A 14,999-nucleotide genomic window follows, 5' to 3' on the forward strand; every position below is an offset into this window, starting at 1 on the left:
GTTTTAATTAGATGAAAGTAAAACGTGAAGTGTGACTGTGTATTGGTGTTTTCAACATGACTTGACACGCTCTAGATTAAAGCTAGCTGCTCCCTGGAATGATCACTATGTTCTTTTAATGTTTAAGTCCACGCAGGTTGCTGCTTGTTGTACCTCCTTGTCTTTGCCCAAAAGAAATAATGATTCAGTAATTTATGTGGGCATCATCAGAATTCACACAGGAGTTGAAGCTCAAACTTGTGGTAAAAGACCAGGTGATTTTAAAGATCCCCTTTATCTGCACAAGTGATTACTGTCTTTGATGGTTTTTTTTTTTTGGGTGTTAGTTTCTCTTCTTCTGCTGATTAAGAATGACTGTTGGAACACAACAAAAAAAAAAAGTATCTCTTTGTTCTGGTTGGTTGATAAATCCCCCCACCCACTCACGTCTGAAGAAATTGTTCCAGCAGAAGTGCAGAATTGTCAACACTCGGCCAACGGTGCGTGCTCACGGGCCGTTCTGGCGCTTCACATCAGGAAAACAGACGCTCTGCTGTGTCAACAGTGACAGAAAACTTCCAGGGTGTGGCCGTAACTGACCCTGTGTCCTGTGAAACACACACGCACACACATCACCTACTCATAACTCCCATAATTCAGCAAACACTGCAAGAGAATGAATAACTGGAAATAAGCCCTCCCATTGTGAGTGCCTCTCTCTCTCTCTCTCTCTCTCTCTCTCTCTCTCTCCCCCTCCCTCCCTCCCTCTTCCTTTTGGCCTACAACAATCTGACATGTCTTCCACTTATCTGTCTCAATTTACTTTCACTTGATTGATTTTCTCACCCCGTCTTTCTTTCCATCTTTGAGCTGTGTGTGTAGAACTAGAGGAAGGTGTAGGCATCCTTTGTTACTGACCCAATCAACCTTACAGACTTTTATATTTAATTACTGCTGAGTAAGAGCAGCATGCTGAATTATTAACAGGAAACAGGGTTTATTTTTAGCAGGCGGGCCTCTCCTCTGACACTCTCCAGTGGTTCGCCTTAGATGATGAAACCCCTTTGCAACCCAAAACTACCCTCAGAACTTCACTATTAAGTTTATAGAAATAAAGCTCATGGGGAAATACTTATTAGGGTAGCTACATTTGCTGCCGCTGGCTGATTGGGTCCTCTATCACTTGCTACTTAATTGGTTTGGTTTACACAGTTGCAAGTAAATTCATTTCGGTAATATCCCAGCTGAGCCGGCAGTGCAATCGTACGCAGTACACAGAAGACTTTGTTCTTGTCAAAAAACCGGATGAGCAAATGATTTAAATCCTCCTTTTGTTCAGGGTTGACTGATCTGGCACTCGCACCTCAGTACTCAACCCCCAATCATCCCCCCCCAGGGGCTTTTGACACACCCTTTTCAAGTTATATATCTGTCCAACAAAGCCTTTGTTGTGTGTGTTTCAATTGTGCGTGGGATATTTGTGAAACTGTTGATGACTGACTCTGTCTGTCACACAAAAGCCACACGAAAGACGACTTCCCTCTGCTGTCACAAGACCGGTGGGCTTTTCCCGCTCTCTTGGCTGAAAGGCGCATCTCACTATTTTGGTAAGAAGAGAAAAAGCAATGACAGCTAAGCTCTTACTTGTTCATTCATCCAGATTGTTGTTTTCTTTTTCTTTTTTTCTTTTTTTTTGTCACGTTGGGTTGTGTCAGGAGCAAGGCGAAGAGAACATGAACTCAGATTCACCCTTAAACCCGCCTCTTCCTCAATTCAGTCCAGCACTCAGATATTCTGCTAGCATCTGATCTGTCTTGTTAGTTGGATTTACAAAGTGGCCTCTGATAAAGACAGAGATACGTTGTCAGGTTGTCCAGAGAATCCCTCTCACTTTACTATTCGGCTGCTTTTGAAATAGATTGATCTTTACATCTCATGCTGCCTTCCACTTCCTCTCTCATGCATTGGCTTCCAGCCAGCCTGCACAAGCACATTAAGCTCCTCCTATGTATGCAAGTTTGCAATGTGAGCTTGCATGGTTTTTTGTTTGTTTTGTTTGCTGCTTCTTCTTTTTTTTCCCCACCCCTTCTTGACAAATGCCAGTCGTATTGCTGGATTATGAGCGTGTGCATGTCTGTTTCTGTGTGCACTGTCTAAGTGTGCCATGGCAGCTTAGACAAACAGGGCAATGGAGCTCTAGACAGAGTAGGCTGAGCACGTCAATAACAGCACCTCACGACAGAGGTGAGAAGCACTGGAATATCTCGCCTTTTCTATCTCTACTCCTGTTTGTCTGTGTCGGCTCGCTGTCTTTATCTCTTCCTCTCATCCTCCCTCCTCCTCGGCTGTCTCCTCTGCTCCCTCTGTCTATCCACCCCCCCACCCCTGCTGTCTCGAGAGTGTGTTGGAGCCGGTAGCAGGTACAGCAGGAGCCCATTAGTGCAGAGCCTTGTTCTGATTGGATAAGCCCGAGAAACCGGGAGACTGCCTCTGAATAATTGATGTGCATTGTGCAGACGCCGGACAAGGGAAAAAGACAGATCAGAGAGCAAGGGAGGAGAAAGAGAGTGAGCAAAAGAGAGAGAAAAAAAAACAGAGAGAGGAAGACAGGGGAGAGGAAGTAAGAAAGAAAGAGTGAGCAGAGTAAGGGATATGTGCACAGAGTGAGAGTGATAAGGCACAGGCAGGAGGCTTGGAAGCAGCAAAAGCTTTGAGAGTTGCCACTGGCCTCTGCGGGAACAGGAGCATTTGTGACACTTGAGTCTTTTCTCTGCGCTATGAAGGGAATGAGATGAGATGTGCAGGGACTTTGCTTGGCTCTGGGTAAGTGTGTGTGTGTGTGTGTGTGTGTGTGTGTGTGTGTGTGTGTGTGTGTGTGTGTGTGCGCGCTGTCCATGTGTGTATCTCTGCACAAAACTACTTGGTTTATTGTTGGTGTGCGTGTGTGTGTGCGTGTGTGTGTGCGTGCATGGGGCAGGATCAGGGGTTAACGGAGGCCAATTGAGCAGTTGATTTAGGACTAAGATAATGTTAATGAATGAATTAATAATACGATCGCAGTAATTGAAGTAGAAGTAGTGCTCTCTTTTAAAGAGTCTAAATGCATTTCAACTGTGCTTGTGACTTTGTTGTGTCTGTTGCAGCTGTAAATTAGGCCATGAATGATAAGCTCTTCTATCTTGTCTGCCGTCCCAGTGAGACTGTAGTCTAAAGGACTGGCTGCTCACACAAGACAGGATCAGGACAGATCAGCTGACCACAGGTTGACCTACATGCTGTTCTGTCATGGGGTTATTCTGAGTGGGTTTTTTGTCTGCGCGCACTGTGCAAAGGCTTACACTTGTAGTGTGATTTGTTAGTTAGTTTTTGCTGTATTTCTGTGGCTTTGTGGGTCAGGGTTACAGCTGAGATTGTGGATATGTTTTGGTTTTTATGTCTTGTATCAAGGCTGGACATGAGTTTAAAAAATGAGGGGCGGGGTTTAAATATGGTTTATTTTCAGGGGGGGGGTTGCAGGTCATGCTTAGAGTTAGGGTTAGGGGAATGAGTGCAGAGTAATTTAATTCTGACAAAGATCAAACATGTGTTTATTTGACATTACACACATGCATTCCATAATGACACATTTCCATTATTGTCCTTGATGTAAAGAGTAAACATAGTCCTGCTGACAGCATCACACCAACAACTCCTTCCAGTTTATGGTGCCTAAGGGAACACACATCCACGTTGGTGTGAAGACTGCAAGTGTATGTGCGTTTGTGTGTGTGTGTGTGTGTTTCTATGTCAGGAGAAGATGACCCACTTTTCCAGTGTGGCTTCTTTTTTTAAGTTGTTGACCTGTGCTCGGAGCCAGAGCCTGTCTGCCTGTCCACTCATTAGGAGAGAAAGAAAGGGGGAGGAAGCGGAGGATGGGCAGCGTAGTCATGGAAGGACATTGCGGTTAGATCACTGCACAGAAAAGGCCTGCTTTTTTTTTTTGTTTTCAATCTTTCACTGGCATTTAAAAGTATTTAATGTACCTCTTACTGTCAAATGTCTCATAAAGAGAAACAACACTTCCTTTACATGGGTGAGTAAAGGGCAGTCAGGCAATAAAAGTGTTGAACACGTTGCTGCAGGCTATTCAATCAGCGTTTAATCCAGCCTTAGAACCGACAGCTTAATTAGCAAACGGCTCTTGCAGACAATAACGCATATCTTCCTCTGACCTGTGTAGAAAATACTATGACACAACACGACTTCCCGACTAGCCGTTGTGGGGCTGCAGCACTTCCTGTTAGCCTGAGCAGGGTGTAAACTGCTGAAACCGTCTGCATCCTCAACCACACACAACCCCACACAGCCATCCCCCCCCTACCGCCTCCTCTCTCTCTCGCCCTTCCTCCTTTCTCTCTGGCTCTGAAGCTTTGTAAGCGGTTACTCTATATACTTTGTTGACCTCCAGCGACTGCACACTGAGAACTTCCCATCAGGATGTTTAGTGACTCATTCATGACATTTGACTGTACGTGTGCTTTCTGTTTCTGCTTTTCTTCTTGTGAATCATGGCCATGCTTTACACTTTACACATCTCCCTCCTTCCACCGAAAGCAAGCAGCCATGTAGAGCCGTGTTAGGTTTGTTGCTCGAGAAGTGAGAATGGAATTTGTGGTAGGACAAACTGATGTCAAGCACTGATAGCAGTGAGGGTGGAGCTCTCAGCACCTCCGGGCAATACAGCACTCCTGAAAGGATGTGTTTAAGGAAACACTTGTAAAATTCTTCAGTCTTGTAAATCACTTCCTTATGGGTTTAGTGTTTCAGTCGAGGTGTGTTGACATCTTCTCATGGCCAAATCTTCCCTCACTAATTCATCTGTAAAAAAGCGCCGCAGCAGGAATCTCGCCACGTCCTAATCAACCAACGTCTTGTATTATGAAAAGGCAGCCACAGGATATCTCACAATTCCTGATCGTGGTTTTCACCCACATGATTTCATTGGAGGAACAACGGTGTGAGACGAAACACATATTGTAGAAGTTGCGAGTGTGTCTGGTCATAATTAGGCATGTGATATTTACTAGTTCCCCTCCAGTGGTGGGGAGCTGCGCGTGGCTGATAAGAGCATTTCATTCACAGCTTTCTGTTCTCGGATGCTCTTCCTAGTCTTGTGAGGCGCTTTACTGTATGAGCACATCTTCACAAAGCCCAGACACAGACTGGGTTTGTTTACGCATCAACACAGAAACCTCAGTTTCCATATTTACTTTACTTCTCTCTTTCTTTCTGTTTTCTTTCTGTTTTTGTACAGATGCTTATGTCCACATACCTGTGTGCCAATGTGTGTTTCCCTGTTTGCCTTTACATGCCTCCGAGTGCTGCTGTGCATATTGACAGTGTGACTCAGATGTGGATAAATGGGCGTGTGATCATATCAGGGATCACTATGAGTGTTGTGACAGTTCTCGGATACAGATGTGGAAGGTTGTGACCCACCGGGCTTGGTTCAGTAAGCAGGACACGCTGACTCACCGAACATGTGACGCTGATACGCAGTCCACCTGAATTCCATTTGCCAGCGGGGATGTGGGTCAGATCCATAGTCAATGCAGAAGAAACACACCTGAAGCAAACCTCCATGCACTGCAGAAAGTAGCACATCGAGAGAGTCAACAGTTAGTTCATGGAAAGTAAATTAATCAGGAACTGTTTTGATAATTGTTGATAACTGTTTAGGATATTGTGAAGGGCAGTATTCCATTTTTGATTAATGGGTAATGAAAATATTTGTTAGTTGCAGCCCTAATTTGAAGAGACTTTTAAAGGAAAGGGGTACACTTTATTTTGTACCTTTTTAGTGCCTTTTGTTTATTGTTTTTTTAGTGTTTCAGGCTGTTAGTGTGCTTTGAAATTAAAAATAAATTTGGGAGTACATGAAAGACACTAATTTCTAATTAAATTTGGACATTGACATTAAGTAATATGCAAACAATTTGAGCATCATAGTGCGTCTCCTTTGCAGTCCCTGACTCCTTCCATAACACACACATTGTGGGTATCTGACTCTTTTAAAGCTGTTATAAATAAAGCGGCAAATCTCAATCAAGCTCAGTTTGAGAAGAATAATCGCCCAAAAAAGTGTTTGTTGTATTTTGTGGCCACACGCGACACGGAGATGTCATATTTCCCAGCACCTTTAGACAGATCTAGCCGTCATATACTGCATTATGTTTGGTGTTCATGCTGATTCTTATAACTCTGCCCGTTTAAAAATGTGTAATTTGAACCCCACAGAAACCAGCACCTGCAGGAGATGTCAGAGTGACTCAGGTAGAGCTACCCTCCCTTCTGGGCTGCAGCATCTCTTTGGCTTGTGACCCACACACATCCCGGGGAGGAGGGGATCTGCCCACTCCCTCCATCTCCACCTGTCCTCTGTCTAGCATCCTTCCATCCATCCTCTCCCCCCCCTCCCTCTGTCCTCATGTCTGGTGTACTGCCAGAGGTCATGGATGAAATTCTGTCAAACCTGCCAGATAAGACAAAACTGCATTGTTTCACCAATGCAAATGAGCCAATAAAATCCATGGAAATTTAAGTAAATGAAATAGAAAAGAACCCATTTTAAGTTAGAGGCTGTTTCAGATTGGAAATGCTCTAATACGTGCGAACACTTAGTTACAATAAAGGCCTGTTTTTGGTTGAGCGTGATTCTGACACAGAGCGGTCTCTCTGCAGGGCATGTTTGAGTTGTTCTGCCTCCAAGCTGTTGAGACTAAAGCCCATTTGATATGCTCTTCTCTTGGAAGAAGTTGGCTGAACAGAGAGGGGACAGGATGGGGGATATCATTGACTGCTTTAAATGGCTTCCATTACACTTCTGCAAAAAGCATGACTTTTTTTATACATCTATTTTTTTTATTTTGCAGGATTTTATATCCCCTCCATATTTGTCTTTTGCATAATATTTTGTACCCACACAGCTCAGACCTACCTGCCAGTATTTTACAGACTTCTGCATATGATATGTATTATAAATTGCTTCTTTTTTCTTTATCATCCCACACATTGTCTCAGAAGGCTTCCATGTCTAGTGCTGCATTGTTTATGCTCAGAAAAGTGTAATTCTTCATGAAGTATATTTTCCTGTGCCTGTGTTGTTATCAACAAAACTACAGTGGAGCTGCATGTACATATTATATGTCTATCAAAGTCTGGCATTATCAGAATTTGACATGATTGCCAGAGCTTTTCAGGACCAGAGGTGTTGTGAGGATGTACAGTCTGAGGGCAGAGATGTTCATTCCATCTGAACATTTATTTAATACATTTAGGCTGATCTCACACAGTTAGAAAAATGCTCTTGCACAATACGACATAAATTTTCTGGTGCATAACGACCTAGTTCGCCATATATCTGAGCCTCCTAGTTAACGCTTTGCAGCATGCACAGTAACGTCCCGGGTTTGAGGTGAACATGCAGCTACAGCTATCTTCTTACAGACTTCCTCAGTGCCATCCATTGCCACCTATCTTTGCTTTGTATTATCATCCAAAACAAAGTAGACACCAACAGTCACTTAGAACATCTCCTTTACAACAGGTTTCTTGGATGTAGCGCCTAAAATGTGAATTTAAGAATGCAACAAAAGAGCCAGGGTGTCTCGAGTTGCTTCTTTCTCTTCCCTGATTTTCCCGTCTCTCTGTCAAATAAGGCAAAAGCTACTACATGAGAACATATCACTAATATATCACTGACAGAAAGGAAAGAAATCTGAAAAAAAAGTGACTGAACTCATCGGCGGTTTTGTCAGTAAAGTAGTTGCAAGTAAAATTCACAGAAAAGATCAAGACGTGAGCTGATTCTCTTAATTTCATTGCTAACTTGAGTGCCTCCTTTTTCTTGCATTTGCTTTGACAGCTGTCAGATAGCTCTCATTGATTTTGAGAATATTTGTGCAGTAGTTTAGGAGTTTTGATGATATACTTGCCATTTTGCAGCGGTCATGGACTCTCTCCATATTCTGCTGTTAAGAATACGTTTTTTTGGGTAAGACCTGTGCTGGTTGATAAGTAGAGAAGAACTGAGGTGATTTTACATCACACTTAGCCAGTGGAAGTGGTATTTATGAAGTAGTTATGAAAATTGTCCGTAATATCAGCATTTGCAAGACATAGTTTTTTTTTTTTTTTTTTTTTTATCCCAAAATTGCCCTGTGCTCTGTGCTTGTGAGCTCTGCTGCCCTTTTAATAAAATTACTGACTGACTGCAGGAGAGAATAAATCTGTTTCCAACTATTGAAATGGCAATTTCAGTGGCTGGAAGTTCACTTCATCACTGACATTTGACATGCCCTGGCACAAAATGAGGTCATTTGAGTGTGTTCTTCTCCATTGTTCAGGCTAAACTAAAATTATGCTTCTCTCCGTAGTCACATTTTGCTCATACCTGGGAACCGTCCTGCACAATCACAGTCCACTGAAAGAGTTGGTTGTTTTGCTAAAGAGCACAGCAGTTCACGGAGAGGGCGATGGTGTCTCAGTGGATCTAGGGCTTAACATTTGAATCGTGTCAGGTGTTCATCAACAAAGTGGTGTCACCGTCGTGCAGTTAAGTGAATTATGTTGGGGTGAACACATTTAAAGTGTCCTAGAATCGGATAGTTAGCAGTCTGTTGTGATTTAACTGGCAAAATGATACACTCCAGGGCTTTTAACACACACACATGCTTGCACACACACACACACACACACACAGTGCTATCCGAGTTCATAGTAATTAGCATTGGGGGTTTCCTTGTAAAAAAGGACTTGTACACACACTCTGTCATTAGTTAATGGGCCTTGCAGCCTGTTACCAGGGCTTACTCTCCCTCCCTGCTGCTCCCAGAGCGGTTGAGGTGAGATGAGAATGAGCCGGGGGTTCTGCTATCAGTCACCCATACGGCATTAAATACAGCCTGAGTGAGGAGGGCCCATATGTCTCTGGGCATTACTCAATTAAAAGCTGCAGCTTCTAAGAAATGAAGCTGTTCGGGAAGAGGGTTCAGGAGGAGTTTCCTGAAAAAAATCAGCTTACTGTCCGTGCTCTCTCTGCCAGTAGAAAACCTGAACAGACCACTTGTTAGAGACTCTCTGTGTGTTAAGGTAACAGAGAATCTGAATGAAAACAAGTCAACACAGCACAGCAGCTTCAGACTGAGGATAGTTTGAAATGCTTCTTAAGCTTCGACGTCTCTGCTTGCCTGTTGGAGTGATGAGATTATTCTAGATAAACAAAATTACTGGGATCAACAGCAGCTTCGCTCAGGTAGGAAAATACACCTTTAAACCTCTAACAAAGAGTGGCATGTTGAGGTATACTATGATGGAATCTCCATATTTAAACAGACATCATTGTTATGAAACAATCAAAATATTACATCTCACCTACTGACTCTCCGTTACATGCTTCTACAGGCAGGTTTCAAACGACAGTATTATCACTGGGGCTATTTCTATTTCTTAATATTAGACCAACAACTACAAACCCTCAGTGCTGGAGAAGGTGCCTCCAGGCAACACTGCCAGCTCCCGATAAGCCTGACATTACATACTGTAGCTACAGTCTCCCTACTTTCTTACCCAGCTGTAAACTGTCATGTCAACACATTATCAAATAGCACTGATGTTCTGCAGAGCTGATACTTGATCCTTCCACATATCCAGTGTTTGGGCAAATCCAGGCTAAGCTCGACGTTTAACATTCAAACTGCACGAAAACGCATAAGAAAAAACATCTGTAGGGTTCATCCCTCCTTCTCTGCGAGGAGAAGAACTTGTAACATTTCCTCCAAAACTGAGCTGTGTCTTCGATCCCGCCTGTTTGCTCGTCACCAACCAAATTATTTTAATATTTCACGATGCTGTCAATCAGTCTTGTGATAGAAGCTCTCAGGGATTTTGTTCCTGTGATTAATCTTGACAGCAGATATATCATGTAACTTAATTAATCTGCTTTTTTTTTAATGTTATGCGTGGTTTAAATAAACACTCTGGAGCTTTTTTCTTTGACTATGGCAGCCGCTAACAAAAAGCTTTTAAGAAGTCGCCCTTGGCTCGGCTACATCATGGTAGCAGCAGAAAGTGTGTGATATAACTACGTGGCTTTAGTGTAAATAAATGGAAAAGGATGAAAGAGGACTTTGTCTTCGTATTCTCCGGTCTTTGTTGGCTGTGCTCTTGGCTTCTGTTCCTCTCGTTCTCCATTAGTGAAGTTAAAACCTAATTAATGTAAGCTTAGACAGATGGATCACAATGGGACTCAGAAGATGTCAACAGAAAATGTAAACAAGTGACTGAGGAATGTGGGTGTGTACAGCGTGTGAGAAGGGCATTTAACGCTGAGTGAAGGGAGAGGAGTATGGTAGCGTAGCTGTGGGTGTGTGATGTTGTTGGCAGGGGTTTGAACACAGGGGACTGTGAGGTGAAAACACTGTACTAACCTTGCTTAAAAAATGCACGTTTCCCCGAGCAGACCATCACTTTATTATGAATGACTTCTGGTCTTGGCCGCTTGTAGCTACACTGATATGATAAGTTACCACCCCTCTCTTTTCTCCTCTCTCTCTTTCTCTCTCTCCCTCTCAGAGCGACTCCATCACATGTGCTTGAAGCTGATCTTTAGGTCTAAATGGTGGGTTGCCAGTTGAAGAGACAGTCCCTCTGTGTGGAGGTGGTGATTTAGTGGGGAGATAAGCTTTCTGTAATGGCAGGGTGGAATAATTCCTCTTTAACTAGGAGGCTTGGCTCTCTCCACCCTCCAGAAGAAAATGTTATTGCTCCTCTGTTTTTGTTTCATTCCTTCCCTCTCTATCTTCTCCCGCTCTCTCCTTTTCTTGTTTGCTTGTTAGATCAGCTATTCTAACACGTTATCAGCTAAAGAAACCTCTATTTGGTATATCATAACGAACAGGTTACAGATGGCGCAGTTCACTGTAGACTTCAAAAATCCAAACAAGGTTTCAGTTCCAAAATCACAACAGTTGCTTTGCTTTTCCATTTACAACCATTTTGACAGACATTTGTGTGTTTGTGGCCCTTGTAAATCTTCCCGATGCGATGTCACAAACAGTTTAAACCTCTGAGCACCAACATTTTCAAGAACTCTTCATTTTGAAACCCCAAACCTGGTAACAGCACATCCTGAAAGCTGTTGTATCTGGGTCTACAACGCTAAAAATAGCATCATAAATAATTAAATCAGATACTCAACACAGTAATCTTTCTTTTGTTTGTTTGTCAGGACAACTTGCTACAGTCGAGAGTCAGTGCAGTGCAGGCCACACAGCACTGGTTGAGACAAGAAAAACAATTTGATTGGCGTTTGAGAAATAAAAATCAAATCCAATTGGCAGGAGAAAATCAAAACATCTCAACTCTTGTCTTCATGAAGAGGATGAGAAGACTGTTTGGTGTGATTAGTCCATTCGAGATGTGAGAGGACACGGGAAGTGTGTAGAAGAAAGAAGTGGTGGTGATGGGTAAATAAAGTGGAGGAGAGTGATGATATCACCGCTTCTTACTTCCTACACAGATCGTATCTGTAACCCCAATCACTCTTGTCTGTCTTCCTCTCACGCTCCATTTCAGCCTCTCACTCTCTGTGGTAGAAAAGCTGGGAGGTCCTTTGTGCCGTACAATGATTTCACTTTATATATTTGACTGTGCAGGTAGAGATAGTGTGATGTAACTGTTGTGAAATCCACACAGGAAAAAATAATCAATGTAGGTTTATTGAGTTAGGCTGCCCCCTGGAGGCTTTAGCAATAACTTCAGGCTGAATGGATCTAGAAACTGGCATGTTATTCACTGTACTGCACTGTTCAGAGACCTGACAGGGTAAATCTATTCATTTGAGGCTGACATTTAGAAGAAAAAACACAGTGTTCCGAGTGAATTCGAAAACAACAAAATCCAGTTGTTTTCTCTGTGATCACTCACACATCGAAACCTTAAACGTGCACTCGTGCTGACTCATCTTCATGCAGGCAAATTGTGTGTGCCGAGGGGGGGAGAGTGATAACGCGTGTGCGTATGTATGTGTGTGTGTGTCTTCCTTGCAGCCCTGCTGTCGTCGTGGTGCGAGGAGCTGGGTCGTCTCCTCCTGCTGCGTCATCAGAAGAACAGGCAGAACGAACCGCAGGGAAAAGTCCCCATGCAGCCCAGCATGAACAGCATGAAGCCCGGCCTCACACACAGGTCAGTGGGGAGTCTCTGACACATCCTCCTGTCAAACGAATAAAGACGGCGCTTATCTCACAGCAAACCTCAGAGTCTCAATTCAGTTCAAGGTTACTGTAACTTACCAATGATTCATTGTGTTGTTTGGTTTTTCACAACGCACATCATTGACGTGGCAATAAGCCAACAGTGAGGCCCTTTATTTAACAAAACAGTGCAACAGACAGCTGTTATGCAATATGCCATAAACTACATCCTCAAAAACTACCAGGAACTTGCAACAGACGTTCCTCTTTTTTGGTCCATCCACTTGTACATTCAAGAATATGGTTTCAGTCGTATGCTACACACTGTTCTAATGTAGGGGTCGGCACATCACAAGGTTAAAGCACAACAGATAATATGTGAGTGAGATAGGGTTGGGTGGTGAGTTTAGATAGGTGCTGTGGGTAAGTGTGTGTCTTTGTTGGTTGATATAGATGCAGAGAAAATGAGAGAAGAAATAGCGCAGTAAAAAACAAAAGTGGTACCTGCCATTATTTTCCCGCAGCTTTTTATGTCCCATTTCTAAGATTTTTATCAGATGATGCTTTCTCCCAAATTGTACCAAACTGGTCCAATAAAGCTTACCACGGTTCACTTCAGCATCTTTAGGGTAGGCAGTAAGTGGCCTGAGGCTTCATTTAAGGTATTTTCTCAAATTCGGTGCTCATTACACACATTTCCATTGTTTGGAAAAGAGCAAGATTTACTCTTAAGTGGAGCTGATGTTATTTGGGGTGGAGCGACAAAACCGGCAGGGAAGAGAGCTTGTGAAGTCATGTCTTCGGAGAACATTGTGTCCCTCTCCCTCCCTCCCTCTCCCTCTCCCTCCCTCCCAGAAGGACAAGAATTAGCCAAAAGTCCTGTTTGCCTCTGCTGTGGATCTCGGGGATAATGTTGTGCCTTTATGAGGAAATATTGAACACGTCGTTCATTCCAAGAGCTAACCTCTGAGCGAAAACAAGCTGCTCTCCAAAAACAGCAGTTCCTTCCCACTCCACTGGCCTCTTGCCTTCCCCCCATGGGGATTTAGCTTGTTTATGATATGTAACAGACTCACATATTTTGCCCTGATATTTGTTTTAAATCTGAATGTTAAACATTCCAACTGCTCTCTACCTATCTATATCCAAAGGCTTTTCAACAACCCTAACGTTTTTTTTTCTTCATCACATTTAGTTTTTCAGTGGTGTGTGTGTATGTGTGTGTGTGTATGTGTGGGCATGCAACTCATTTTTACTCATCTCAGTGTGCAGCCATTAGCACATATTCTGGCTGAAAACTTGTTTTGAGATTGAACGCCAAACATTTCAAATTGCCTAACATTTTGGCGAGAAGAATTCCCAAATTATTCACATTTTTGGACGGATATGCAACTCTGTTGGCTTGCTTTTGGCTATTTTCTTGGCCAGTTGAAACTTCAAGTGACATCAGGCACATGTTTTTGTTTTGATCTACTTTCCAGTGATGGATCCTTTCCCTATGACTCTGTCCCCTGGCAACAAAACACCAACCAGCCCCCTGGGTCATTGTCTGTGGTTACAACAGTGTGGGGTGTGACCAACACGTCACAGAGTCAGGTATGTTCCCGCATGAAGGGCATCCAAAGCACAGTGCATCAGTGTTTGATTAAAAAGGGTTATGTCCTTTGTTTATTTAAAAAAAAAACTAATGGATGTTTCATCTTCTTGTCCTCTTGTTGTTAAATTCAGGTGCTAGGTAACCCAATGGCAAATAGCAATAACCCCATGAATCCTGGAGGTAACCCTATGGGATCAGGTATGTCTGCCAGTGCAGCAGGGCTAAACTCGCCTCAGTTCAATGCTCAGCAGCAACAGTTTCCAAACAAAGGAGGGTCCAACCAACCGTACATGCAGCAGGGCATGTACAGCAGGCCAGGCTACCCTGGAGGTCCTGGGGGATACAGCGGCAGGTAAAAGAATGGATATGACGTTTGTTTTTTTTACTTTTTTAATAAAGCAATAAAATGTACCATAATGATTAAAACATGTGTTTTTTTTACAGTTATTCTGGAGGCCCAAACGCACCTCCGGGTGGTATGGGAATGGCCTCCCACACACGTCCTCCTGGCGATTTCACTCAGCCAGCCGCCGCTGCTGCAGCTGCTGCTGTCGCTGCCGCTGCTGCTACGGCAACGGCCACAGCGACGGCCACGGTGGCAGCTCTGCAGGAAACACAGAATAAAGATATGAATCAGTACGGACAGGTACAGTAGACACCTGCTAATAGATGTTTACATTTGTAAAATACAAATACAAACAGAGGACACCTATCATCCAACCACCTGCTGGAGATGTATAATAATCATTTTGATGAACACTAAAAACCTGTTTTTCCTCCAGATGTGTTCATCGTTCCAAATGGGCCCCGCTCAGGCCTACAACAGCCAGTTCATGAACCAGCCAGGCCCACGAGGACCCCCTGGAGGTATGAATCCAGCCAGCATGGGATCGGGCATGAACAACCCTAATATGAGTGGCCCTCCCATGGGAATGAACCAGGCTCGAACCCCAGGAATGGGACCTTTCGGAGCTCACGGCCAAAGGATGCCTCAGCAAGGGTATCCCGGAGGACCTCGACAGGGCATGCCAATGCAGGGGATAAAAAGGCCATATCCTGGAGAGGTGAGGGGAAAGATACAAGCTACTTGATACTGGATCTGGAGATTATGGGCTCTATTTTACTGCAGGCACAAAACCAACACTATGGCAGTTTCCTTGGGCACAAGTGTATTTTATTATGCATCTGTGCCT

General features: G+C 43.5%; 1 protein-coding gene across 9 annotated transcripts in view; it reads left to right on the forward strand.

Moving 5' to 3' along the window:
• Positions 1 to 14,999, forward strand: part of zmiz1a (zinc finger, MIZ-type containing 1a) — a 99,549-nt gene that overhangs the window by 79,040 nt on the left and 5,510 nt on the right. For 4 of the 9 annotated variants that reach the window (XM_019259671.2, XM_019259665.2, XM_019259666.2 and 1 more), the window contains 6 exons: positions 6,256 to 6,291; positions 12,066 to 12,201; positions 13,691 to 13,805; positions 13,938 to 14,158; positions 14,251 to 14,452; positions 14,589 to 14,870. In XM_019259671.2, the coding sequence (XP_019115216.2) occupies positions 6,256 to 6,291; positions 12,066 to 12,201; positions 13,691 to 13,805; positions 13,938 to 14,158; positions 14,251 to 14,452; positions 14,589 to 14,870 (992 nt within the window). Of the gene's footprint in view, positions 1 to 2,006; positions 2,224 to 2,366; positions 2,803 to 6,255; positions 6,292 to 12,065; positions 12,202 to 13,690; positions 13,806 to 13,937; positions 14,159 to 14,250; positions 14,453 to 14,588; positions 14,871 to 14,999 lie in introns of those variants that run through there. The other 5 variants (XM_019259669.2, XM_027276555.1, XM_019259670.2 and 2 more) reach the window with 5 other exon arrangements.

Source organism: Larimichthys crocea, chromosome III (genome assembly GCF_000972845.2).
Source record: "Larimichthys crocea isolate SSNF chromosome III, L_crocea_2.0, whole genome shotgun sequence".
NCBI lineage: Eukaryota > Metazoa > Chordata > Actinopteri > Sciaenidae > Larimichthys > Larimichthys crocea.